The sequence below is a fragment of the Haematobia irritans genome, chromosome 4, assembly GCF_050003625.1.
Source record: "Haematobia irritans isolate KBUSLIRL chromosome 4, ASM5000362v1, whole genome shotgun sequence".
Lineage (NCBI taxonomy): Eukaryota > Metazoa > Arthropoda > Insecta > Diptera > Muscidae > Haematobia > Haematobia irritans.
Window position 1 is genome coordinate 99,325,055 of NC_134400.1, and position 25,642 is coordinate 99,350,696.

The following is a 25,642-nucleotide window of genomic DNA, read 5'->3' on the forward strand; positions in this document are numbered from 1 at the left end:
GAAAGTCACAATTTTGTGTTATTATTACTTATAAATCTCACTGCCACTATATTTCCTTTTACCCTAAAATTCAATGTCAACAGTATTAACTTTTGTAATAAACAACTTTAGGACACTCGAAATATAAACAAAAGGATTGATAAAAGGAAATCGAAACGCATTATTGGATAATATAGTTTTCAAATTCTCAAATTATTTAAAGCCAATATCGGAAGAAAATGGAAGATTTGCAGGACAAGTCTTTGAAGGATATTTTGAAAAGTCTACGAGGAGAAGACTTTTACCACATATTTAAAGGTAAGTGAAGATTTGCAGCTTTTACATATTTGTACTTGCATAAACTGACATGTTACAAGTTAGACAATGTGTTCTTTTAAACTAAAGATTAGGGATCCCGGAAATTTCGTGGATGTGTAGTCGGTCAGCAAAAATTTCCAATCTATAGCTTGAGTGCATTCGTACGAGTATAAAAAAATTGTACTAGTTACTCATTTTTTCAAAGAAGTCGACTTTTTGACTCTTGATGTTTCTAATATTTTTGAAATTGTTAACTACAAAAAAAAAAAACTAAAAATTATATTTTTACATACATTCACAGAATATGGAGTAACTGAGGAAGCTTTAAAAATTATAACTAGAACTCAGTTAGATGAAATCATTCCAAAGAATATGTATGGTGCACAAGTGCTATTTGAAAATAGGCTGAAAGTGTGGCAACAAAGCGTAAGTATAATTGAATTGGATGAAAAGCATTTGTAACAGAATTATTTTTCACTTTAATTTTGATAGGTATACCATGCTGAGAAAGTCATTGAAAATTGTCCGCCGGAGCCAATGATAATCGATGTGAACAAAGTAAGTTGGTATTTCATATTTTATGGAATTTAATGATTAACATGCTTATCGCAAATATTGGCGTTAGGTCAAAACTTCACTAAAAATATTTTGTCGCGAGCACAAAGATTTCATGTCCTTAAAATACGAATGCAATTTTTGCGTGTCATACAAAAAGTATATCTCTAATACATTTTCTTTACATAAATGAATTTACTTCATCTGTCCTTAAGATTAGCGGATTCGACTTTAAAATGATTATCATTATATGCAAATTGGGTTGAACTGAGGTCAACATTACTTAAATCTGACCCACTAAGATATCGGCTACAAAGCTAAAAAGCATTCAATAAGAGACGTCTTTAAGATCTCTATCTTAACAGCGCTTCTTTCTTGAAATTACATTATTTTTTATTATAAATTGAAGTTAATATCTTATGAAGGACTTTGATTCTATACGATGACAAAAAACCTTAATTTAAAAGAGAATTGCATCTTATAAAACCCTCAGTTTAATTCCTTGCTTCTTTGGCTCGAAATCAATACTAACGACTAACGATCTTTGCAGAGCAAAATTTTTTTCAGTGCGATTTTTCATTAAAATACTTTTTTTTATTAGGTATGTATTAGCGATATTTTACGGAGTTCGTCAAATGGCCGAAATGTCATAGCCTTCTATGAGAAACAGAAAATGTTAAGCCCATACTTTCGAAAAATCCTGTCTAATTGTTTGACTGAATATTTTATCGAAAACAACATCGTACCTACACCAACATTGTTTCGCAGAATTTCATACAAAATCCACATTGCGTTCCCAACTGAGAGCGAAGTAAGATTTTTAGCAATTGACGTGTATAACATATTAAATTGGTGTTTATTAACTTTTTTTCTTTTAGGATATATATTATATACACAAGCAGGGAAGAAAACCAGGTGGCATCTTATATAGTAAGTACCACAACACCTTGTCCAAACTAAGAAAATTCGGAATTTGCGAGAAACCTGCAACTATTGAAACTGAAGAAAATGTTCATGAAGAGTGTGAAATAACAGGTATTTATATTGTGATATACTCCCATGTTTTGGTTTACAAATTCGAAAACGCAAAATTTTAATTTTTCAATAACTTCTGAACCATTCCATTTTTTACCACGAAATGTTTTCTAATTAAATTCCTTATCCATAAGAATAGTGTGTAACAATTTCGTGTTATAAATAATTGTAGTTCGAAAAATAAAGTAAGTGGAAAAAATTGCGTTTTGCGAATTTGTAAACCAGAACAGGGGGGTTAAATTCAAAAATGATGCCCAGATGTTTAGAAAATGTGTTATTTAAACAAGATAACTTCACTATACACAAAAAATATCATTAAATATTTCCAATTAAAAAGTTGAAGTTAAAATCTTAATTGATTAAAACATTAACAGAATAAAAAAACATTTAATCAAAGTAAAAAGTTAATTTATTTAAGTAAAAAAATTAGTTTAAAAAATTAAAAAAAAAAAAATAACATAGTTAAGAAAATAATAGAAAGCTATTATTAAGTATTAAATGTCCCAATCCACATTTCACTTAAATACAGAAATATTTCAAATAAAAAAGTATTGAAACTTTTGGGGGAAATATTTATAATTATATAATACGATAAATTATTTTTAATTATAATTAAAATACTAATGGAGATTCGCGATTAAAATTAAATATTTAATCCAATCAAAAAACTAATTGAAAGTGTCGAAAAATAAAATTTGTAAAGAATTAATTGATTTCCTATTTACACTATGATTAATATTATCACTTTCGTAGTTGAAACAATTTCACTTAAAATAATAATTGGAATAACTAATTTCGTGATTGAATCGGAAAAAATGTTATGTGTACGGAGTATAACGCTTTGTGGTGTTATGACCGGTAAATATTTCAGTGATATTTAAAAATCACCATAAAATTTGGCAATGTTCCCGTTCTTTTCAAGTTATCCACTAAAAATTCTCAAGAGAGTAACAATTCATTATGCTCTCCTTGGTCAAAATAATATGAAAGTACGCGAATTCTTTCCAGGCACAACATTTCCTACAAACGAAATTACAATTTTTAAATCAATAAATGTAATTATATTTTCTAATACGCTTCCAATTGCTATTTACTTAATTAATTTATTTCTAAAGAAAATCATGGAATGATTTGATAGTGTATGTTCAAAATTTACACTGAAAAAACGGTGAACCCGCCGGGAAGAAAATTTTAACTAAACAGTATCACAAACGCTGGCATCACGCCGATGCCACAAAAACAAGTAAATATTTTTAGACAAATTCAAGAAAATGTATTAGACGTAAATAATTTTTTCACTTGTCAAAGAAAATTTTGTAGTTTGAAAGAAAAAATTGAAATTCAAAATTGCAACAATGTTTTTAGTGACATACGAAGTTCATGAAGGACGCATTTAAAAAAAATAAATTTAAAGAATAGTGAACCATTTTTTTATAAATACGAATTTAGTATATCTTTATTTATTTATTATTTAATTTATTATAATTACACATTATAATAAATTTATGTGCGCACTAGCAACCAGAGGCTATCGGCCAAAGTAGATTTTTATACTTAATTTATGTAGAATTTTTCCCGTTTTTTAGTTATTTTATGTTAACTAACGTAAAAAATTATTATAGTAAAGGAAACTGTCCAAACATTATAATTCCATAAATTGGCTGTTCACATTTTTTTTGGGAACGAATGTTTTCGCCCACGTTCTTCATTTCAATTTAGCTCATTTAGAGATCATTCCGATTGTAAAAGCGTTCTTCCAAATTAAAAATAAGGAAATATGCTCCAAAATAAGAACATGGCTGTTTAATGATTTATTACATCCTATAATGAAAAAATTAAAATGGAATTAAGAATTTTATATTTTGAATCGTAGTGACATATACGTACATTTTTATTTCATTCACATTCTTTTCGAAAATACTAAGAAAAATTCTGAAATTTACAGACCAAGAGCTTTCTAACCACAAACATTGGTTAAAATATAATGTTGAACCATATCATATAATATTGGAAAAGTGGGATGCTACTTTCACACTCAGAAGAAATTTTTTGAGAGGAAATCATACGCTTGATGTTATTTACAACGAGTGGCCGTTATATAAAAAAGCGTTTGGATACAAGTTGGTAAGTGTGTTTTATATGTTTTTAGATATTGAAATTATGTTCCAAATAAATATTAAAATTATTACCCATATCCAATTATAGATTGACTCAGATTTTAACAAATTGTTCCCAAATAAAGAAGATATTTTTATTTCTAAATGGCATAATTTTGCATCAGGCATTCTCAAACTTTTCGAACTTCAGCTCAAGGACAAGGAATCATTGGAAATTCTCGAAAAATTAAAACAGTCAGGTTACGACGATGGTACGTATGAACATTTTTAGAAATAAATTTTGTCTTCTTAAAGAGGGACGTATATAAATGTTACTGTTATAGGCTCATTGGGATGTGAATTAAGGAATTTTAAATCATTTTCTTTGTAAACAATGTTGGAATTTTGCGTGATGATAAATTTAGCTGAAAATGTAACATCAAAAAATGTGCAAAAGAGTTTGTTGAATATAAAAAAATATACAATTATCTTTAATGAACGTAATTTGAAATTTAATGAAATTACGTGTGCACCAATTTATGTACGAATATTTCGGTATAAGATCGCTTTATGTAAATTGTTTGTCGAATTTATTTTTGAATGTTTAAAAAAGTTTTCTCTAGATATAATAAGCATTGTTGATGCTAATTATGTTGTATAAAAAAATGTTTTTTTTTTTTTGCTTTGGGTTGAAAAGTGGTAGACCTGTTATTTTCCAACTTGCTTAACTTTTAATAATTAAGATTTAACTACATAAGATCATGCTGTCTATATTATTATATCAGTATTAATCACTTACTGTTTTAACAGGTAAACGTAACAATACAATATGCCATCTCTTGCATTATCTCGTGAAACCTTCAAGCAGAAAATCATACTTCTCCGCAAATGGACTCTAAACAACTATTGCTGACTCGCAGCGAGCATTTCTTATGTGGGCTCCAACATTATCGGAGCTGAATTCCGACATAAAATTGTTGATCGATCGATTATTTTCGAAAGCGGACACATTGCAACCATTAATTTGTGGGGTAGGCAATTCAGTCGAAGATCTACAAAACTTTTATGTATTTTGTGGAAACATTTTTTTTAAAACTGACAATTTACTGGCGTCAATCGATTTATGTTTTAAGTGTTTTCATATATTCAATTTAAAATATCCGGCAAATTGCTGCAATATTTGGTACTTTTTTCAAGAATATTTTTATGAAATTAATCTTAAAAATACTCAAAAAAATAGTACTATCGTTAGCGTCCTGAACGACCTTAAACTATATATAAATTAAATTACTACGCTTCATTAATTATGTACAAACATATATTCTTTGATATATATATTTTCTTAACTATTCGTTTTCATGACTTAAGATCAAACTATCTCGGAATTATCTTATAATATACAAATTTATTTTCTTACTCATGTTTTTTTAATCATTAGTTTCATATCGAACTCTCTATTGTCGGAAATACCAGATAATATACAAAGTTATATTTTTATATATACTATATATATAAAATTTTTTTTTTCACCATACGTTTCATGATTTGAAATTGAACTTTATCTATTGTCGGAGTTATCATATTATATACACGGAAAACAATTTTGCGAACATTTTTCCAATTAAAATCTTAATTTAGTAAATTTAATTGATATTTTTTTATTGAAACAAGAATCAATCACACAAATTAATAGTATCAATTATTTTTTTATTGGATAAATATTCTTAATTGGCTGTCAATTAATTTTTTAATTGATACTATCATTTCTGTTATTGAAGACATATCAATTAAAAAATTAATTAGATCAATTAATTTCGTGATTGAATCAGATTTTGTTTTGTTGTGTGTACAAACTGATTTTCTTTGATACGCTTGTTTTTTAACCGTTTTTTCTTGACTTGAAATCGAACTATTGTCGTAGCATTTTTGCGCCAAACCATTAAGATCTGTTTTATACATTTTTCTGAACTTTTTCATTGCTATTCTCTTTAAAATGGCCATCTTATGCTTTTTATGCAAAAAAGAATTCGAGCTTTGCGAGAAGTTTTTATATCATGTAAGATTTCTTCATAAATCACCTCCTTTCAATAAATTTTATTGCACTATCAGATCATGTTCGCAACAATTTTCTTCATTTAAATCATTTTCGCGGCACATTCGAAATGAATTTCATAAAAAAACTACACCCTTATCTACTGCCACAAAAACGATTTATGTGCCAATATGTGATACTAATTCTTCTGTCGAAAATGTTGATGCATTGGCCAATATTCCACAAGTAGTGGAACAAAGATTGGACAATTCGCTTTTACAAAGAAATACCTTTGAATTTTCCCTGATTAATTACTCTAACAAGTCTTTTTCCCGCAAAGAAGCTATTAATATTCAAACAAATGTACAACATTTTATAACAAAACCCATTCGGGATCAAATAGAAATTATTCTTAACGCTTTAAGCTCAAATCAGCAGCACTCTGGTACAGAAATGTTAACGGCTTTAATGGAGTTTTGTGAGGATCCATTCAAAGAAATTAATACGGAGTACAATTTTTTGAAAAAATTGTACGCCGAAAAATTGTTTCAGTCACCAATTATTATTTGTGTTGACAATAAATTGACTTCTTTGGTTTCAACCAGCGGCTCCTTGCTTAATTTAGGTGTTTCCACTTCTGTGAAAGCGACTCTTTTTCCCATGAAATTTCAAATACAAAAATTATTTGAGCTGGAAGGCGTGTTAGAAGGATTTTTAGAAAATATGAAGCTGTTGGAAAAGAGTACATCAATACAAAATTTTGTCAATGGAAATTTATGGAAAAAGAAAACAGAAAATCTTGGGTCAAAAATTGCAATACCATACTTTTTGTATTTTGACGATTTTGAAATCAATAACCCATTAGGATCGCATTGTGAAAGTTTGTTGGGTATATACTACTCTTTTCCAACAGCTCCAAATTTTCTAAAATTCAAGCTTAAAAATATATTTTTATGTGCTCTTTTTAAGTCGAGAGATGTAAAAATTGTTGGAAATGATGTTTGTTTCTTTAAACTGATTGAAATACTTAATGATCTGGCAGAAAACGGAATTACAATTACTACACGTTTGGAGAAGCGGACAGTTTTTTTCCATTTGGGTTTAATTATAGGGGATAATTTAGCATTAAATAATATTTTGGGGTTTTCCAAGTCGTTCTCATCAACACATTTTTGCAGATTGTGTAAAATGACAAAGCAAGAAACAAAATATTCATCTGAGGAAAATACATCTCTGTTGCGAAACGCCGCGAATTATTCCCAAGATATTCTTTCAAATGACCCTGAAAGCACCGGAGTTAGGGAAAATTCTATTTTCAACCGAATTAATGGTTACAGTGTTATTGATAATCTTTATGCCGATATTTTACATGACATTTTTGAGGGTGTATTAAGATACGATGTATGTCATGTTTTGCTACATTTTTTAAAAAATAAGAAGTTTGATATCGACTTACTGAATATAAGAAAACAGCAATTTCAATATGGAAGTAGCGAACAGGGCAACAAGTCCCAATCAATTGAATTAAATTGTTTGAAAAAATTTCGGCTAAAAATGTCAGGAAGGGAAATGTGGACATTTACACATTTCTTACCTTTAATGATAGGCGATTTAGTCGAAAGAAATGACATTGTTTGGCATTTTCTAATAAACCTGGTTCAAATTTTGGATTTATTGTTATTACCAAATTACTCAGTATTGCAGTTGACTGATCTTCAAACTAAAATAATATGGCATAATAAAAAATATACAGAAATATTTCAAGATACATTGAAACCAAAACATCATTTCTTAACACATTATATTAGAATAATAGAAAATTCTGGACCATTAATTCACCTTTGGACCTTTAGCTTCGAATCGAAACATAGAGAACTCAAAACATACACAAAAAATATCACATCGAGAAAAAACGTTCTAACATCTCTTGGCCTAAAATTCTGCATATCTTTTGCAAAGTTTCTAACAAGTTTTCACAACACATATTATATGTGGGCTATTTCAAAGAATAAACTTTCTACATCTGATTTTTTCGCAGAACTTCAAAAGACATTGAGCGAAGATGATTTGAAGCAAAGCGTAGGGCTTCTTTATTACAAAAAATATGGCACAAGATATCAAAAAGGAGATATTATTTTCTTTTATGAACCTCTTTTTCAGCCTTACATTATTCGCGAGATGTACTTGATAAAGGAGTGCTCTTATTTTTTGTGTCAGAAAATACCAATCATAAATTACGACTATCATTTTCTTTCGTACCAAATAGACCTTTTATACGGGGATTACGTCACATTTGCGACAAATGAAGTGGAATGCCCTCCCATTCATATCAATATATTAAATAATAAATACTTCTTGCGGCCGAAGAATTTATTCTAAATGTATACAATAGAGAATCGGAGCCAAAACATGCAATGACGTATCTGAATGCGGGTTTCGAGTTTGTAATAGCTTTATTTTCTCGGTTACATTTTTGATATAATGAAAAATATAGATGGAACCTAATGGATTCCTATTAAATTTTAATGAAAAATAGCGGTTTCATAAAATAATTAAAATTTTCTGGTTTAAATTTAATTATATTAAAAATGTAACCGGGATAATTTCAACGCGAATACTTAACATAGAACCTACCTTAAGGAATAAGGTATTAAATTGTACGGTGGCGTATCATTTTACACATAACAAAATTGAATGAAATCACACCACAAAAATTCTTATTTTTACGGTGTACGGTGGCGTATCATTTTATACATAACAAAATTATTTTTACACCTTTGCTAATATTCCGACAAAGTCATACTTGCAATCTTTAATTTATTCACAATAAAAAAATCCATTTGCAGAAACTGTAGACACGAATTTAGTCATGTAAAATTTTTATCCAAAGCTGGCATATTTTATAAATATGTTGTGATTATGTTGTATCGTAGATGAAATGTTATCATAATTCATGCTGTGCTAACTGTTATCATTAATGTTACTATCTATATATATATATATATATATATCTATGTAATATTTTATATCCTAACATAACAATCAAAAATGAAATTTTATTTTTTATATGTTTAAATTATTTTTATAATGAAATACAATGTAAACATCACCACTAGTGTAAATTTACTATAACATAGTTTTAAAAGAAATAATGTTATCATAAATAAACAAATGACAAAAAAGAACTTTCAATATGTAAATTTCTTAACTAAGTATACGAAAAGCATATATATAATATAAATATAATATACTGCTACAACAAAGGTTTTATCTCCAATATTAAAGAAATGTTAACTAATATTTGCAAAATCGCTATCGCTGGATTATTAGAGTATTTAGTAGTAAATATATCTAAATCGAAGAAATTACTAACTAAAATCCAACGTTTATTTGTGTTGCCAGAAAGATTTTATTTCCAATATTTAAGAATTGTAAACTAATTCTTGGAAAATCTTTACTCATACAAAGCCTCATATATTTTAGTGTAGGAAGATTTGGATGGCAAATAGTAAAACACATCTAAATCTATGAAAGAATAACTGAAAACCAAAGCCTACAATACTACGTTATACGAAATCTTGTAACAAAAATCAATAAAAACATGTGTAAACATACGATTTCATGAACTTAAATTCACTTAATATCTTCACAAAATTGGGAAATACTGATTTCTTTCTATCACGATGTATCTTAAAAATTTGATATAATTGTTTTTATTTTAGTTTGTGGAGAGACAAATATATTGATATTTTTTAATATCATATAGTTTATATACACACAAATCTAATACTATCCATCGTTATTTATAGTTTTTTTCGAACAAGAAATTAATTAAATGTTACTCATTGAATAGATAAATTAACTGAGTAAGGGTAAGAATATCCTAGGTCGTTGTAATTTTGAACTAAAAGTTTGTGCTATGAACGAACTTACTTCTAAGAAAATCATAAACTAAATAATTAGAAAAAAATCTTAAGGGCTAAATCATGGTCAATATTACTACGTTTTAGTTCATTTTGCAATGAAAAAGGGTTCACTGTTTTTTCAGTGTATAAAAATTTCAATTTTTTTAGGTTTTGGGTGGATTTTTAAATTTTTTGGGGTGGTCACGAATTAAAGTCCTTTTCGCTCTAGGACGCATATTTAAGGAGATATGGGCAAAAGAAGTTTTTCATATAAAAATTTCAATTTTTTTAGGTTTTGGGTGGATTTTTCAATTTTTTGGGGGTGGTCATGAATTAAAGTCCTTTTCGCTCTAGGACGCATATTTAAGGAGATATGGGCAAAAGAAGTTTTTCATATAAAAATTTAAATTTTTTGTAGGTTTTGGGTGGATTTTTCAATTTTTTGAGGGTGGTCACGAATTAAAGTCCTTTTCGCTCTAGGACGCATATTTAAGGAGATATGGGCAAAAGAAGTTTTTCATATAAAAATTTAAATTTTTTTAGGTTTTGGGTGGATTTTTCAATTTTTTGGGGTGGTCACGAATTAAAGTCCTTTTCGCTCTAGGACGCTTAGTTTAGGAGATATGGGCAAAAGAAGGTTTTCATATAAAAATTTCAATTTTTTTAGGTTTTGGGTGGATTTTTCAATTTTTTGGGGTGGTCACGAATTAAAGTCCTTTTCGCTCTAGGACGCTTAGTTTAGGAGATATGGGCAAAAGAAGTTTTTCATATAAAAATTTCAATTTTTTAGGTTTTGGGTGGATTTTTCAATTTTTTGGGGGTGGTCACGAATTAAAGTCCTTTTCGCTCTAGGACGCATATTTAAGGAGATATGGGCAAAAGAAGTTTTTCATATAAAAATTTCAATTTTTTTAGGTTCTGGGTGGATTTTTCAATTTTTTGGGGGTGGTCACGAATCGAAGTCCTTTTCGCTCTAGGACGCTTAGTTTAGGAGATATGGGCAAAAGAAGTTTTTCATATAAAAATTTCAATTTTTTTAGGTTTTGGGTGGATTTTTAAATTTTTTGGGGGTGGTCATGAATTAAAGTCCTTTTCGCTCTAGGACGCTTAGTTTAGGAGATATGGGCAAAAGAAGGTTTTCATATAAAAATTTCATTTTTTTTAGGTTTTGGGTGGATTTTTCAATTTTTTGGGGGTGGTCACGAATTAAAGTCCTTTTCGCTCTAGGACGCTTAGTTTAGGAGATATGGGCAAAAGAAGTTTTTCATATAAAAATTTTAATTTTTTTAGGTTTTGGGTGGATTTTTCAATTTTTTGGGGGTGGTCACGAATTAAAGTCCTTTTCGCTCTAGGACGCATATTTAAGGAGATATGGGCAAAAGAAGTTTTTCATATAAAAATTTAAATTTTTTTAGGTTTTGGGTGGATTTTTCAATTTTTTGAGGGTGGTCACGAAATAAAGTCCTTTTCGCTCTAGGACGCTTAGTTTAGGAGATATGGGCAAAAGAAGTTTTTCATATAAAAATTTCAATTTTTTTAGGTTTTGGGTGGATTTTTCAATTTTTTGGGGGTGGTCACGAATTAAAGTCCTTTTCGCTCTAGGACGCATATTTAAGGAGATATGGGCAAAAGAAGTTTTTCATATAAAAATTTCAATTTTTTTAGGTTCTGGGTGGATTTTTCAATTTTTTGGTGGTGGTCACGAATCAAAGTCCTTTTCGCTCTAGGACGCTTAGTTTAGGAGATATGGGCAAAAGAAGTTTTTCATATAAAAATTTCAATTTTTTTAGGTTTTGGGTGGATTTTTAAATTTTTTGGGGGTGGTCATGAATTAAAGTCCTTTTCGCTCTAGGACGCTTAGTTTAGGAGATATGGGCAAAAGAAGTTTTTCATATAAAAATTTCAATTTTTTTAGGTTTTGGGTGGATTTTTAAATTTTTTGGGGGTGGTCATGAATTAAAGTCCTTTTCGCTCTAGGACGCTTAGTTTAGGAGATATGGGCAAAAGAAGGTTTTCATATAGAAATTTCAATTTTTTTAGGTTTTGGGTGGATTTTTCAATTTTTTGGGGTGGTCACGAATTAAAGTCCTTTTCGCTCTAGGACGCATATTTAAGGAGATATGGGCAAAAGAAGTTTTTCATATAAAAATTTAAATTTTTTTTAGGTTTTGGGTGGATTTTTCAATTTTTTGAGGGTGGTCACGAATTAAAGTCCTTTTCGCTCTAGGACGCATATTTAAGGAGATATGGGCAAAAGATGTTTTTCATATAAAAATTTTAATTTTTTTAGGTTTTGGGTGGATTTTTCAATTTTTTGGGGGTGGTCACGAATTAAAGTCCTTTTCGCTCTAGGACGCTTAGTGTAGGAGATATGGGCAAAAGAAGGTTTTCATATAAAAATTTCAATTTTTTTAGGTTTTGGGTGGATTTTTCAATTTTTTGGGGTGGTCACGAATTAAAGTCCTTTTCGCTCTAGGACGCTTAGTTTAGGAGATATGGGCAAAAGAAGGTTTTCATAAAAAATTTCAATTTTTTTAGGTTTTGGGTGGATTTTTCAATTTTTTGGGGGTGGTCATGAATTAAAGTCCTTTTCGCTCTAGGACGCTTAGTTTAGGAGATATGGGCAAAAGAAGGTTTTCATATAAAAATTTCAATTTTTTTAGGTTTTGGGTGGATTTTTAAATTTTTTGGGGTGGTCATGAATTAAAGTCCTTTTCGCTCTAGGACGCTTAGTTTAGGAGATATGGGCAAAAGAAGTTTTTCATATAAAAATTTCAATTTTTTTAGGTTTTGGGTGGATTTTTCAATTTTTTTGGGGTGGTCATGAATTAAAGTCCTTTTCGCTCTAGGACGCTTAGTTTAGGAGATATGGGCAAAAGAAGTTTTTCATATAAAAATTTCAATTTTTTTAGGTTTTGGGTGGATCTTTCAATTTTTTGGGGGTGGTCACGAATTAAAGTCCTTTTCGCTCTAGGACGCATATTTAAGGAGATATGGGCAAAAGAAGTTTTTCATATAAAAATTTCAATTTTTTTAGTTTTTGGGTGGATTTTTAAATTTTTTGGGGGTGGTCATGAATTAAAGTCCTTTTCGCTCTAGAACGCATATTTAAGGAGATATGGGCAAAAGAATATAAAAATTTCAATTTTTTTAGGTTTTGGGTGGATTTTTCAATTTTTTGGGGTTGGTCATGAATTAAAGTCCTTTTCGCTCTAGGACGCATATTTAAGGAGATATGGGCAAAGAAGTTTTTCATATAAAAATTTCAATTTTTTTAGGTTTTGGGCGGATTTTTCAATTTTTTGGGGTGGTCACGAATTAAAGTCCTTTTCGCTCTAGGACGCTTAGTTTAGGAGATATGGGCAAAAGAAGTTTTTCATATAAAAATTTCATTTTTTTAGGTTTTGGGTGGATTTTTCAATTTTTTGGGGTGGTCATGAATTAAAGTCCTTTTCGCTCTAGGACGCTTAGTTTAGGAGATATGGGCAAAAGAAGTTTTTCATATAAAAATTTCAATTTTTTTAGGTTTTGGGTGGATTTTTCAATTTTTTGGGGGTGGTCACGAATCAAAGTCCTTTTCGCTCTAGGACGCTTAGTTTAGGAGATATGGGCAAAAGAAGTTTTTCATATAAAAATTTCAATTTTTTTAGGTTTTGGGTGGATTTTTAAATTTTTTGGGGGTGGTCATGAATTAAAGTCCTTTTCGCTCTAGGACGCTTAGTTTAGGAGATATGGGCAAAAGAAGGTTTTCATATAAAAATTTCATTTTTTTTAGGTTTTGGGTGGATTTTTCAATTTTTTGGGGGTGGTCACGAATTAAAGTCCTTTTCGCTCTAGGACGCATATTTAAGGAGATATGGGCAAAAGAAGTTTTTCATATAAAAATTTCAATTTTTTTAGGTTTTGGGTGGATTTTTCAATTTTTTGGGGGTGGTCACGAATTAAAGTCCTTTTCGCTGTAGGACGCATATTTAAGGAGATATGTACAAAAGAAGTTTTTCATATAAAAATTTCAATTTTTTTAGGTTTTGGGTAGATTTTTAAATTTTTTGGGGGTGGTCATGAATTAAAGTCCTTTTCGCTCTAGGACGCTTAGTTTAGGAGATATGGGCAAAAGAAGGTTTTCATATAAAAATTTCAATTTTTTTAGGTTTTGGGTGGATTTTTAAATTTTTTGGGGTGGTCATGAATTAAAGTCCTTTTCGCTCTAGGAGGCTTAGTTTAGGAGATATGGGCAAAAGAAGTTTTTCATATAAAAATTTCAATTTTTTTAGGTTTTGGGTGGATTTTTCAATTTTTTGGGGGTGGTCACGAATTAAAGTCCTTTTCGCTCTATGACGCTTAGTTTAGGAGATATGGGCAAAAGAAGGTTTTCATATAAAAATTTCAATTTTTTTAGGTTTTGGGTGGATTTTTCAATTTTTTGGGGTGGTCATGAATTAAAGTCCTTTTCGCTCTAGGACGCTTAGTTTAGGAGATATGGGCAAAAGAAGTTTTTCATATAAAAATTTCAATTTTTTTAAGTTTTGGGTGGATTTTTCAATTTTTTGGGGTGGTCATGAATTAAAGTCCTTTTCGCTCTAGGACGCTTAGTTTAGGAGATATGGGCAAAAGAAGTTTTTCATATAAAAATTTCAATTTTTTTAGGTTTTGGGTGGATCTTTCAATTTTTTGGGGGTGGTCACGAATTAAAGTCCTTTTCGCTCTAGGACGCATATTTAAGGAGATATGGGCAAAAGAAGTTTTTCATATAAAAATTTCAATTTTTTTAGGTTTTGGGTGGATTTTTAAATTTTTTGGGGGTGGTCATGAATTAAAGTCCTTTTCGCTCTAGGACGCATATTTAAGGAGATATGGGCAAAAGGATATAAAAATTTCAATTTTTTTAGGTTTTGGGTGGATTTTTAAATTTTTTGGGGGTGGTCACGAATTAAAGTCCTTTTCGCTCTAGGACGCTTAGTTTAGGAGATATGGACAAAAGAAGTTTTTCATATAAAAATTTCAATTTTTTTAGGATTTGGGTGGATTTTTAAATTTTTTGGGGGTGGTCACGAATTAAAGTCCTTTTCGCTCTAGGACGCTTAGTTTAGGAGATATGGGCAAAAGAAGTTTTTCATATAAAAATTTCAATTTTTTTAGGTTTTGGGCGGATTTTTCAATTTTTTGGGGGTGGTCACGAATTAAAGTCCTTTTCGCTCTAGGACGCTTAGTTTAGGAGATATGGGCAAAAGAAGTTTTTCATATAAAAATTTCATTTTTTTTAGGTTTTGGGTGGATTTTTAAATTTTTTGGGGTGGTCATGAATTAAAGTCCTTTTCGCTCTAGGACGCTTAGTTTAGGAGATATGGGCAAAAGAAGTTTTTCATATAAAAATTTCAATTTTTTTAGGTTTTGGGTGGATTTTTCAATTTTTTTGGGGTGGTCACGAATTAAAGTCCTTTTCGCTCTAGGACGCTTAGTTTAGGAGATATGGGCAAAAGAAGTTTTTCATATAAAAATTTCACTTTTTTTAGGTTTTGGGTGGATTTTTCAATTTTTTGGGGGTGGTCACGAATTAAAGTCCTTTTCGCTCTAGGACGCTTAGGTTAGGAGATATGGACAAAAGAAGTTTTTCATATAAAAATTTCAATTTTTTTAGGTTTTGGGTGGATTTTTCAATTTTTTGGGGTGGTCATGAATTAAAGTCCTTTTCGCTCTAGGATGCTTAGTTTAGGAGATATGGGCAAAAGAAGTTTTTCATAGAAAAATTTCAATTTTTTTAGGTTTTGGGTGGATTTTTCAATTTTGTGGGGTGGTCATGAATTAAAGTCCTTTTCGCTCTAGGACGCTTAGTTTAGGAGATATGGGCAAAAGAAGTTTTTCATATAAAAATTTCAATTTTTTTAGGTTTTGGGTGGATTTTTCAATTTTTTGGGGTGGTCATGAATTAAAGTCCTTTTCGCTCTAGGACGCTTAGTTTAGGAGATATGGGCAAAAGAAGCTTTTCATATAAAAATTTCAATTTTTTTAGGTTTTGGGTGGATTTTTCAATTTTTTGGGGGTGGTCACGAATTAAAGTCCTTTTCGCTCTAGGACGCTTAGTTTAGGATATATGGGCAAAAGAAGTTTATCATATAAAAATTTCAATTTTTTTAGGTTTTGGGTGGATTTTTCAATTTTTTGGGGTGGTCATGAATTAAAGTCCTTTTCGCTCTAGGACGCTTAGTTTAGGAGATATGGGCAAAAGAAGTTTTTCATATAAAAATTTCAATTTTTTTAGGTTTTGGGTGGATTTTTCAATTTTTTGGGGGTGGTCACGAATTAAAGTCCTTTTCGCTCTAGGACGCTTAGTTTAGGAGATATGGGCAAAATAAGTTTTTCATATAAAAATTTCAATTTTTTTAGGTTTTGGGTGGATTTTTAAATTTTTTGAGGGTGGTCATGAATTAAAGTCCTTTTCGCTCTAGGACGCTTAGTTTAGGAGATATGGGCAAAAGAAGTTTTTCATATAAAAATTTCAATTTTTTTAGGTTTTGGGTGGATTTTTCAATTTTTTGGGGGTGGTCATGAATTAAAGTCCTTTTCGCTCTAGGACGCATAGTTAAGGAGATATGGGCAAAAGAAGTTTTTCATATAAAAATTTCAATTTTTTTAGGTTTTGGGTGGATTTTTCAATTTTTTGGGGGTGGTCACGAATTAAAGTCCTTTTCGCTCTAGGACGCATAGTTTAGGAGATATGGGCAAAAGAAGGTTTTCATATAAAAATTTCAATTTTTTTAGGTTTTGGGTGGATTTTTCAATTTTTTGGGGTGGTCACGAATTAAAGTCCTTTTCGCTCTAGGACGCTTAGTTTAGGAGATATGGGTAAAAGAAGTTCTTCATATAAAAATTTAAATTTTTTTAGGTTTTGGGTGGATTTTTCAATTTTTTGGGGTGGTCATGAATTAAAGTCCTCTTCGCTCTAGGACGCTTAGTTTAGGAGATATGGGCAAAAGAAGTTTTTCATATAAAAATTTCAATTTTTTTAGGTTTTGGGTGGATTTTTAAATTTTTTGGAGGTGGTCACGAATTAAAGTCCTTTTCGCTCTAGGACGCATATTTAAGGAGATATGGGCAAAGGAGGTTTTCATATAAAAATTTCAATTTTTTTAGGTTTTGGGTGGATTTTTCAATTTTTTGAGTTTAGTTTTTTGAGTTAGTTTAGGAGATATGGGTAAAAGAAGTTCTTCATATAAAAATTTCAATTTTTTTAGGTTTTGGGTGGATTTTTCAATTTTTTGGGGTGGTCATGAATTAAAGTCCTTTTCGCTCTAGGACGCTTAGTTTAGGAGATATGGGCAAAAGAAGTTTTTCATATAAAAATTTCAATTTTTTTAGGTTTTGGGTGGATTTTTAAATTTTTTGGGGGTGGTCACGAATTAAAGTCCTTTTCGCTCTAGGACGCATATTTAAGGAGATATGGGCAAAGGAGGTTTTCATATAAAAATTTCAATTTTTTTAGGTTTTGGGGGTGGTCACGAATTAAAGTCCTTTTCGCTCTAGGACGCTTAGTTTAGGAGATATGGACAAAAGAAGTTTTTCATATAAAAATTTCAATTTTTTTAGGTTTTGGGTGGATTTTTCAATTTTTTGGGGTGGTCATGAATTAAAGTCCTTTTCGCTCTAGGACGCTTAGTTTAGGAGATATGGGCAAAAGAAGTTTTTCATATAAAAATTTCAATTTTTTTAGGTTTTGGGTGGATTTTTAAATTTTTTGGGGGTGGTCACGAATTAAAGTCCTTTTCGCTCTAGGACGCATATTTAAGGAGATATGGGCAAAGGAGGTTTTCATATAAAAATTTCAATTTTTTTAGGTTTTGGGTGGATTTTTCAATTTTTTTAGGGTGGTCACGAATTAAAGTCCTTTTCGCTCTTGGACGCTTAGTTTAGGAGATATGGGCAAAGAAGTTTTTCATATAAAAATTTCAATTTTTTTAGGTTTTGGGTGGATTTTTCAATTTTTTGGGGGTGGTCACGAATTAAAGTCCTTTTCGCTCTAGGACGCTTAGTTTAGGAGATATGGACAAAAGAAGTTTTTCATATAAAAATTTCAATTTTTTTAGGTTTTGGTTGGATTTTTCAATTTTTTGGGGTGGTCATGAATTAAAGTCCTTTTCGCTCTAGGAGGCTTAGTTTACGAGATATAGGCAAAAGAAGTTTTTCATATAAAAATTTCAATTTTTTTAGGTTTTGGGTGGATTTTTCAATTTTTTGGGGTAGTCACGGACAAACGAAGTTTTTCATATAAAAATTTCAATTTTTTTAGGTTTTGGGTGGATTTTTCAATTTATTGGGGTGGTCACGAATTAAAGTCCTTTTCGCTCTAGGACGCATATTTAAGGAGATATGGACAAAAGAAGTTTTTCATATAAAAATTTAAATTTTTTTAGGTTTTGGGTGGATTTTTCAATTTTTTGGGGGTGGTCACGAATTAAAGTCCTTTTCGCTCTAGGAGGCTTAGTTTAGGAGATATGGGCAAAAGAAGGTTTTCATATAAAAATTTCAATTTTTTTAGGTTTTGGGTGGATTTTTCAATTTTTTGGGGGTGGTCACGAATTAAGGTCCTTTTCGCTCTAGGACGCTTAGTTTAGGAGATATGGACAAAAGAAGTTTTTCATATAAAAATTTCAATTTTTTTAGGTTTTGGGTGGATTTTTCAATTTTTTGGGGGTGGTCACGAATTAAAGTCCTTTTCGCTCTAGGACGCTTAGTTTGGGAGATATGGGCAAAAGAAGTTTTTCATATAAAAATTTCAATTTTTTTAGGTTTTGAGTGGATTTGTCAATTTTTTGGGGGTGGTCACGAATTAAAGTCCTTTTCGCTCTAGGACGCTTAGTTTAGGAGATATGGGCAAAAGAAGTTCTTCATACAAAAATTTCAATTTTTTTAGGTTTTGGGTGGATTTTTCAATTTTTTGGGGGTGGTCACGAATTAAAGTCCTTTTCGCTCTAGGACGCATATTTAAGGAGATATGGGCAAAAGAAGTTTTTCATATAAAAATTTCAATTTTTTTAGGTTTTGGGTGGATTTTTCAATTTTTTGGGGGTGGTCACGAATTAAAGTCCTTTTCGCTCTAGGACGCTTAGTTTAGGAGATATGGGCAAAAGAAGTTTTTCATATAAAAATTTCAATTTTTTTAGGTTTTGGGTGGATTTTTCAATTTTTTTGGGGGTGGTCACGAATTAAAGTCCTTTTCGCTCTAGGACGCATAGTTAAGGAGATATGGGCAAAAGAAGTTTTTCATATAAAAATTTCAATTTTTTTAGGTTTTGGGTGGATTTTTCAATTTTTTGGGGTGGTCACGAATTAAAGTCCTTTTCGCTCTAGGACGCTTAGTGTAGGAGATATGGGCAAAAGAAGGTTTTCATATAAAAATTTCATATAAAAATTTCAATTTTTTTTAGGTTTTGGGTGGATTTTTCAATTTTTTGGGGTGGTCATGAATTAAAGTCCTTTTCGCTCTAGGACGCTTAGTTTAGGAGATATGGGCAAAAGAAGTTTTTCATATAAAAATTTCAATTTTTTTAGGTTTTGGGTGGATTTTTAAATTTTTTGGGGGTGGTCACGAATTAAAGTCCTTTTCGCTCTAGGACGCTTAGTTTAGGAGATATGGGCAAAAGAAGTTTTTCATATAAAAATTTCAATTTTTTTAAGTTTTGGGTGGATTTTTCAATTTTTTGGGGTGGTCATGAATTAAAGTCCTTTTCGCTCTAGGACGCTTAGTTTAGGAGATATGGGCAAAAGAAGTTTTTCATATAAAAATTTCAATTTTTTTAGGTTTTGGGTGGATCTTTCAATTTTTTGGGGGTGGTCACGAATTAAAGTCCTTTTCGCTCTAGGACGCATATTTAAGGAGATATGGGCAAAAGAAGTTTTTCATATAAAAATTTCAATTTTTTTAGGTTTTGGGTGGATTTTTAAATTTTTTGGGGGTGGTCATGAATTAAAGTCCTTTTCGCTCTAGGACGCATATTTAAGGAGATATGGGCAAAAGAATATAAAAATTTCAATTTTTTTAGGTTTTGGGTGGATTTTTAAATTTTTTGGGGGTGGTCACGAATTAAAGTCCTTTTCGCTCTAGGACGCTTAGTTTAGGAGATATGGACAAAAGAAGTTTTTCATATAAAAATTTCAATTTTTTTAGGATTTGGGTGGATTTTTCAATTTTTTGGGGGTGGTCACGAATTAAAGTCCTTTTCGCTCTAGGACGCATATTTAAGGAGATATGGGCAAAAGAAGGTTTTCATATAAAAATTTCAATTTTTTTAGGTTTTGGGTGGATTTTTCAATTTTTTGGGGGTGGTCACGAATTAAGGTCCTTTTCGCTCTAGGACGCTTAGTTTAGGAGATATGGACAAAAGAAGTTTTTCATATAAAAATTTCAATTTTTTTAGGTTTTGGGTGGATTTTTCAATTTTTTGGGGGTGGTCACGAATTAAAGTCCTTTTCGCTCTAGGACGCTTAGTTTGGGAGATATGGGCAAAAGAAGTTTTTCATATAAAAATTTCAATTTTTTTAGGTTTTGAGTGGATTTGTCAATTTTTTGGGGGTGGTCACGAATTAAAGTCCTTTTCGCTCTAGGACGCTTAGTTTAGGAGATATGGGCAAAAGAAGTTCTTCATACAAAAATTTCAATTTTTTTAGGTTTTGGGTGGATTTTTCAATTTTTTGGGGGTGGTCACGAATTAAAGTCCTTTTCGCTCTAGGACGCATATTTAAGGAGATATGGGCAAAAGAAGTTTTTCATATAAAAATTTCAATTTTTTTAGGTTTTGGGTGGATTTTTCAATTTTTTGGGGGTGGTCACGAATTAAAGTCCTTTTCGCTCTAGGACGCTTAGTTTAGGAGATATGGGCAAAAGAAGTTTTTCATATAAAAATTTCAATTTTTTTAGGTTTTGGGTGGATTTTTCAATTTTTTTGGGGGTGGTCACGAATTAAAGTCCTTTTCGCTCTAGGACGCATAGTTAAGGAGATATGGGCAAAAGAAGTTTTTCATATAAAAATTTCAATTTTTTTAGGTTTTGGGTGGATTTTTCAATTTTTTGGGGTGGTCACGAATTAAAGTCCTTTTCGCTCTAGGACGCTTAGTGTAGGAGATATGGGCAAAAGAAGGTTTTCATATAAAAATTTCATATAAAAATTTCAATTTTTTTTAGGTTTTGGGTGGATTTTTCAATTTTTTGGGGTGGTCATGAATTAAAGTCCTTTTCGCTCTAGGACGCTTAGTTTAGGAGATATGGGCAAAAGAAGTTTTTCATATAAAAATTTCAATTTTTTTAGGTTTTGGGTGGATTTTTAAATTTTTTGGGGGTGGTCACGAATTAAAGTCCTTTTCGCTCTAGGACGCTTAGTTTAGGAGATATGGGCAAAAGAAGTTTTTCATATAAAAATTTCAATTTTTTTAGGTTTTGGGTGGATCTTTCAATTTTTTGGGGGTGGTCACGAATTAAAGTCCTTTTCGCTCTAGGACGCATATTTAAGGAGATATGGGCAAAAGAAGTTTTTCATATAAAAATTTCAATTTTTTTAGGTTTTGGGTGGATTTTTAAATTTTTTGGGGGTGGTCATGAATTAAAGTCCTTTTCGCTCTAGGACGCATATTTAAGGAGATATGGGCAAAAGAATATAAAAATTTCAATTTTTTTAGGTTTTGGGTGGATTTTTAAATTTTTTGGGGGTGGTCACGAATTAAAGTCCTTTTCGCTCTAGGACGCTTAGTTTAGGAGATATGGACAAAAGAAGTTTTTCATATAAAAATTTCAATTTTTTTAGGATTTGGGTGGATTTTTCAATTTTTTGGGGGTGGTCACGAATTAAAGTCCTTTTCGCTCTAGGACGCATATTTAAGGAGATATGGACAAAAGAAGTTTTTCATATAAAAATTTCAATTTTTTTAGGTTTTGGGCGGATTTTTCAATTTTTTGGGGGTGGTCACGAATTAAAGTCCTTTTCGCTCTAGGACGCTTGGTTTAGGAGATATGGGCAAAAGAAGTTTTTCATATAAAAATTTCATTTTTTTTAGGTTTTGGGTGGATTTTTCAATTTTTTGGGGTGGTCATGAATTAAAGTCCTTTTCGCTCTAGGACGCTTAGTTTAGGAGATATGGGCAAAAGAAGTTTTTCATATAAAAATTTCAATTTTTTTAGGTTTTGGGTGGATTTTTCAATTTTTTTGGGGTGGTCACGAATTAAAGTCCTTTTCGCTCTAGGACGCTTAGTTTAGGAGATATGGGCAAAAGAAGTTTTTCATATAAAAATTTCACTTTTTTTAGGTTTTGGGTGGATTTTTCAATTTTTTGGGGGTGGTCACGAATTAAAGTCCTTTTCGCTCTAGGACGCTTAGGTTAGGAGATATGGACAAAAGAAGTTTTTCATATAAAAATTTCAATTTTTTTAGGTTTTGGGTGGATTTTTCAATTTTTTGGGGTGGTCATGAATTAAAGTCCTTTTCGCTCTAGGATGCTTAGTTTAGGAGATATGGGCAAAAGAAGTTTTTCATAGAAAAATTTCAATTTTTTTAGGTTTTGGGTGGATTTTTCAATTTTTTGGGGTGGTCATGAATTAAAGTCCTTTTCGCTCTAGGATGCTTAGTTTAGGAGATATGGGCAAAAGAAGTTTTTCATAGAAAAATTTCAATTTTTTTAGGTTTTGGGTGGATTTTTCAATTTTTTGGGGTGGTCATGAATTAAAGTCCTTTTCGCTCTAGGACGCTTAGTTTAGGAGATATGGGCAAAAGAAGCTTTTCATATAAAAATTTCAATTTTTTTAGGTTTTGGGTGGATTTTTCAATTTTTTGGGGGTGGTCACGAATTAAAGTCCTTTTCGCTCTAGGACGCTTAGTTTAGGATATATGGGCAAAAGAAGTTTATCATATAAAAATTTCAATTTTTTTAGGTTTTGGGTGGATTTTTCAATTTTTTGGGGTGGTCATGAATTAAAGTCCTTTTCGCTCTAGGACGCTTAGTTTAGGAGATATGGGCAAAAGAAGTTTTTCATATAAAAATTTCAATTTTTTTAGGTTTTGGGTGGATTTTTCAATTTTTTGGGGGTGGTCACGAATTAAAGTCCTTTTCGCTCTAGGACGCTTAGTTTAGGAGATATGGGCAAAATAAGTTTTTCATATAAAAATTTCAATTTTTTTAGGTTTTGGGTGGATTTTTAAATTTTTTGAGGGTGGTCATGAATTAAAGTCCTTTTCGCTCTAGGACGCTTAGTTTAGGAGATATGGGCAAAAGAAGTTTTTCATATAAAAATTTCAATTTTTTTAGGTTTTGGGTGGATTTTTCAATTTTTTGGGGGTGGTCATGAATTAAAGTCATTTTCGCTCTAGGACGCATAGTTAAGGAGATATGGGCAAAAGAAGTTTTTCATATAAAAATTTCAATTTTTTTAGGTTTTGGGTGGATTTTTCAATTTTTTGGGGGTGGTCACGAATTAAAGTCCTTTTCGCTCTAGGACGCATAGTTTAGGAGATATGGGCAAAAGAAGGTTTTCATATAAAAGTTTCAATTTTTTTAGGTTTTGGGTGGATTTTTCAATTTTTTGGGGTGGTCACGAATTAAAGTCCTTTTCGCTCTAGGACGCTTAGTTTAGGAGATATGGGCAAAAGAAGTTCTTCATATAAAAATTTCAATTTTTTTAGGTTTTGGGTGGATTTTTAAATTTTTTGGGGTGGTCATGAATTAAAGTCCTTTTCGCTCTAGGACGCTTAGTTTAGGAGATATGGGCAAAAGAAGTTTTTCATATAAAAATTTCAATTTTTTTAGGTTTTGGGTGGATTTTTCAATTTTTTGGGGGTGGTCACGAATTAAAGTCCTTTTCGCTCTAGGACGCATATTTAAGGAGATATGGGCAAAGGAGGTTTTCATATAAAAATTTCAATTTTTTTAGGTTTTGGGTGGATTTTTCAATTTTTTGAGGGTGGTCACGAATTAAAGTCCTTTTCGCTCTAGGACGCTTAGTTTAGGAGATATGGACAAAAGAAGTTTTTCATATAAAAATTTCAATTTTTTTAGGTTTTGGGTGGATTTTTCAATTTTTTGGGGTGGTCATGAATTAAAGTTCTTTTCGCTCTAGGACGCTTAGTTTAGGAGATATGGGCAAAAGAAGTTTTTCATATAAAAATTTCAATTTTTTTAGGTTTTGGGTGGATTTTTAAATTTTTTGGGGGTGGTCACGAATTAAAGTCCTTTTCGCTCTAGGACGCATATTTAAGGAGATATGGGCAAAGGAGGTTTTCATATAAAAATTTCAATTTTTTTAGGTTTTGGGTGGATTTTTCAATTTTTTTAGGGTGGTCACGAATTAAAGTCCTTTTCGCTCTAGGACGCTTAGTTTAGGAGATATGGGCAAAGAAGTTTTTCATATAAAAATTTCAATTTTTTTAGGTTTTGGGTGGATTTTTCAATTTTTTGGGGGTGGTCACGAATTAAAGTCCTTTTCGCTCTAGGACGCTTAGTTTAGGAGATATGGACAAAAGAAGTTTTTCATATAAAAATTTCAATTTTTTTAGGTTTTGGTTGGATTTTTCAATTTTTTGGGGTGGTCATGAATTAAAGTCCTTTTCGCTCTAGGAGGCTTAGTTTACGAGATATAGGCAAAAGAAGTTTTTCATATAAAAATTTCAATTTTTTTAGGTTTTGGGTGGATTTTTCAATTTTTTGGGGTGGTCACGGACAAACGAAGTTTTTCATATAAAAATTTCAATTTTTTTAGGTTTTGGGTGGATTTTTCAATTTTTTGGGGGTGGTCACGAATTAAAGTCCTTTTCGCTCTAGGACGCTTAGTTTGGGAGATATGGGCAAAAGAAGTTTTTCATATAAAAATTTCAATTTTTTTAGGTTTTGAGTGGATTTGTCAATTTTTTGGGGGTGGTCACGAATTAAAGTCCTTTTCGCTCTAGGACGCTTAGTTTAGGAGATATGGGCAAAAGAAGTTCTTCATACAAAAATTTCAATTTTTTTAGGTTTTGGGTGGATTTTTCAATTTTTTGGGGGTGGTCACGAATTAAAGTCCTTTTCGCTCTAGGACGCATATTTAAGGAGATATGGGCAAAAGAAGTTTTTCATATAAAAATTTCAATTTTTTTAGGTTTTGGGTGGATTTTTAAATTTTTTGGGGGTGGTCACGAATTAAAGTCCTTTTCGCTCTAGGACGCTTAGTTTAGGAGATATGGGCAAAAGAAGTTTTTCATATAAAAATTTCAATTTTTTTAGGTTTTGGGTGGATTTTTCAATTTTTTTGGGGGTGGTCACGAATTAAAGTCCTTTTCGCTCTAGGACGCATAGTTAAGGAGATATGGGCAAAAGAAGTTTTTCATATAAAAATTTCAATTTTTTTAGGTTTTGGGTGGATTTTTCAATTTTTTGGGGTGGTCACGAATTAAAGTCCTTTTCGCTCTAGGACGCATATTTAAGGAGATATGGGCAAAAGAAGTTTTTCATATAAAAATTTCAATTTTTTTAGGTTTTGGGTGGATTTTTCAATTTTTTGGGGGTGGTCACGAATTAAAGTCCTTTTCGCTCTAGGACGCTTAGTGTAGGAGATATGGGCAAAAGAAGGTTTTCATATAAAAATTAAAATTTTTTTAGGTTTTGGGTGGATTTTTCAATTTTTTGGGGTGGTCACGAATTAAAGTCCTTTTCGCTCTAGGACGCTTAGTTTAGGAGATATGGGCAAAAGAAGGTTTTCATATAAAAATTTC

At 30.8% G+C, this 25,642-nt stretch overlaps 2 protein-coding genes across 2 annotated transcripts; both read left to right on the forward strand.

Annotated features, from left to right (window-relative positions):
- Nucleotides 1-218: 218 nt before the first annotated feature.
- LOC142235683 (uncharacterized) lies at nucleotides 219-5,139 on the forward strand. The gene is made up of 8 exons (XM_075306942.1): nucleotides 219-297; nucleotides 599-723; nucleotides 790-855; nucleotides 1,454-1,663; nucleotides 1,731-1,887; nucleotides 3,833-4,011; nucleotides 4,093-4,255; nucleotides 4,794-5,139. The coding sequence occupies exons 1-8, from the start codon at nucleotides 219-221 to the stop codon at nucleotides 4,880-4,882; spliced, it is 1,068 nt and encodes a 355-aa protein (XP_075163057.1). The 3' UTR covers nucleotides 4,883-5,139.
- A 1,783-nt stretch (nucleotides 5,140-6,922) lies between these two features.
- On the forward strand, nucleotides 6,923-8,813 carry LOC142236148 (uncharacterized). The gene has a single exon (XM_075307405.1). It carries the CDS (start codon nucleotides 7,204-7,206, stop codon nucleotides 8,392-8,394), a length of 1,191 nt encoding a protein of 396 aa, XP_075163520.1. The 5' UTR covers nucleotides 6,923-7,203; the 3' UTR covers nucleotides 8,395-8,813.
- The last annotated feature ends 16,829 nt before the right edge of the window (nucleotides 8,814-25,642 follow it).

Coding starts and splice junctions, on each gene's coding strand:
- LOC142236148 (XM_075307405.1), top strand. CDS start 7,204: ATGACAAAGCAAGAAACAAAATATTCATCTGAGGAAAATACATCTCTG.
- LOC142235683 (XM_075306942.1), top strand. CDS start 219: ATGGAAGATTTGCAGGACAAGTCTTTGAAGGATATTTTGAAAAGTCTA. Junction 4,012..4,092: donor AAGCGTTTGGATACAAGTTG/GTAAGTGTGTTT, acceptor ATCCAATTATAG/ATTGACTCAGATTTTAACAA. Junction 4,256..4,793: donor ACAGTCAGGTTACGACGATG/GTACGTATGAAC, acceptor CTGTTTTAACAG/GTAAACGTAACAATACAATA.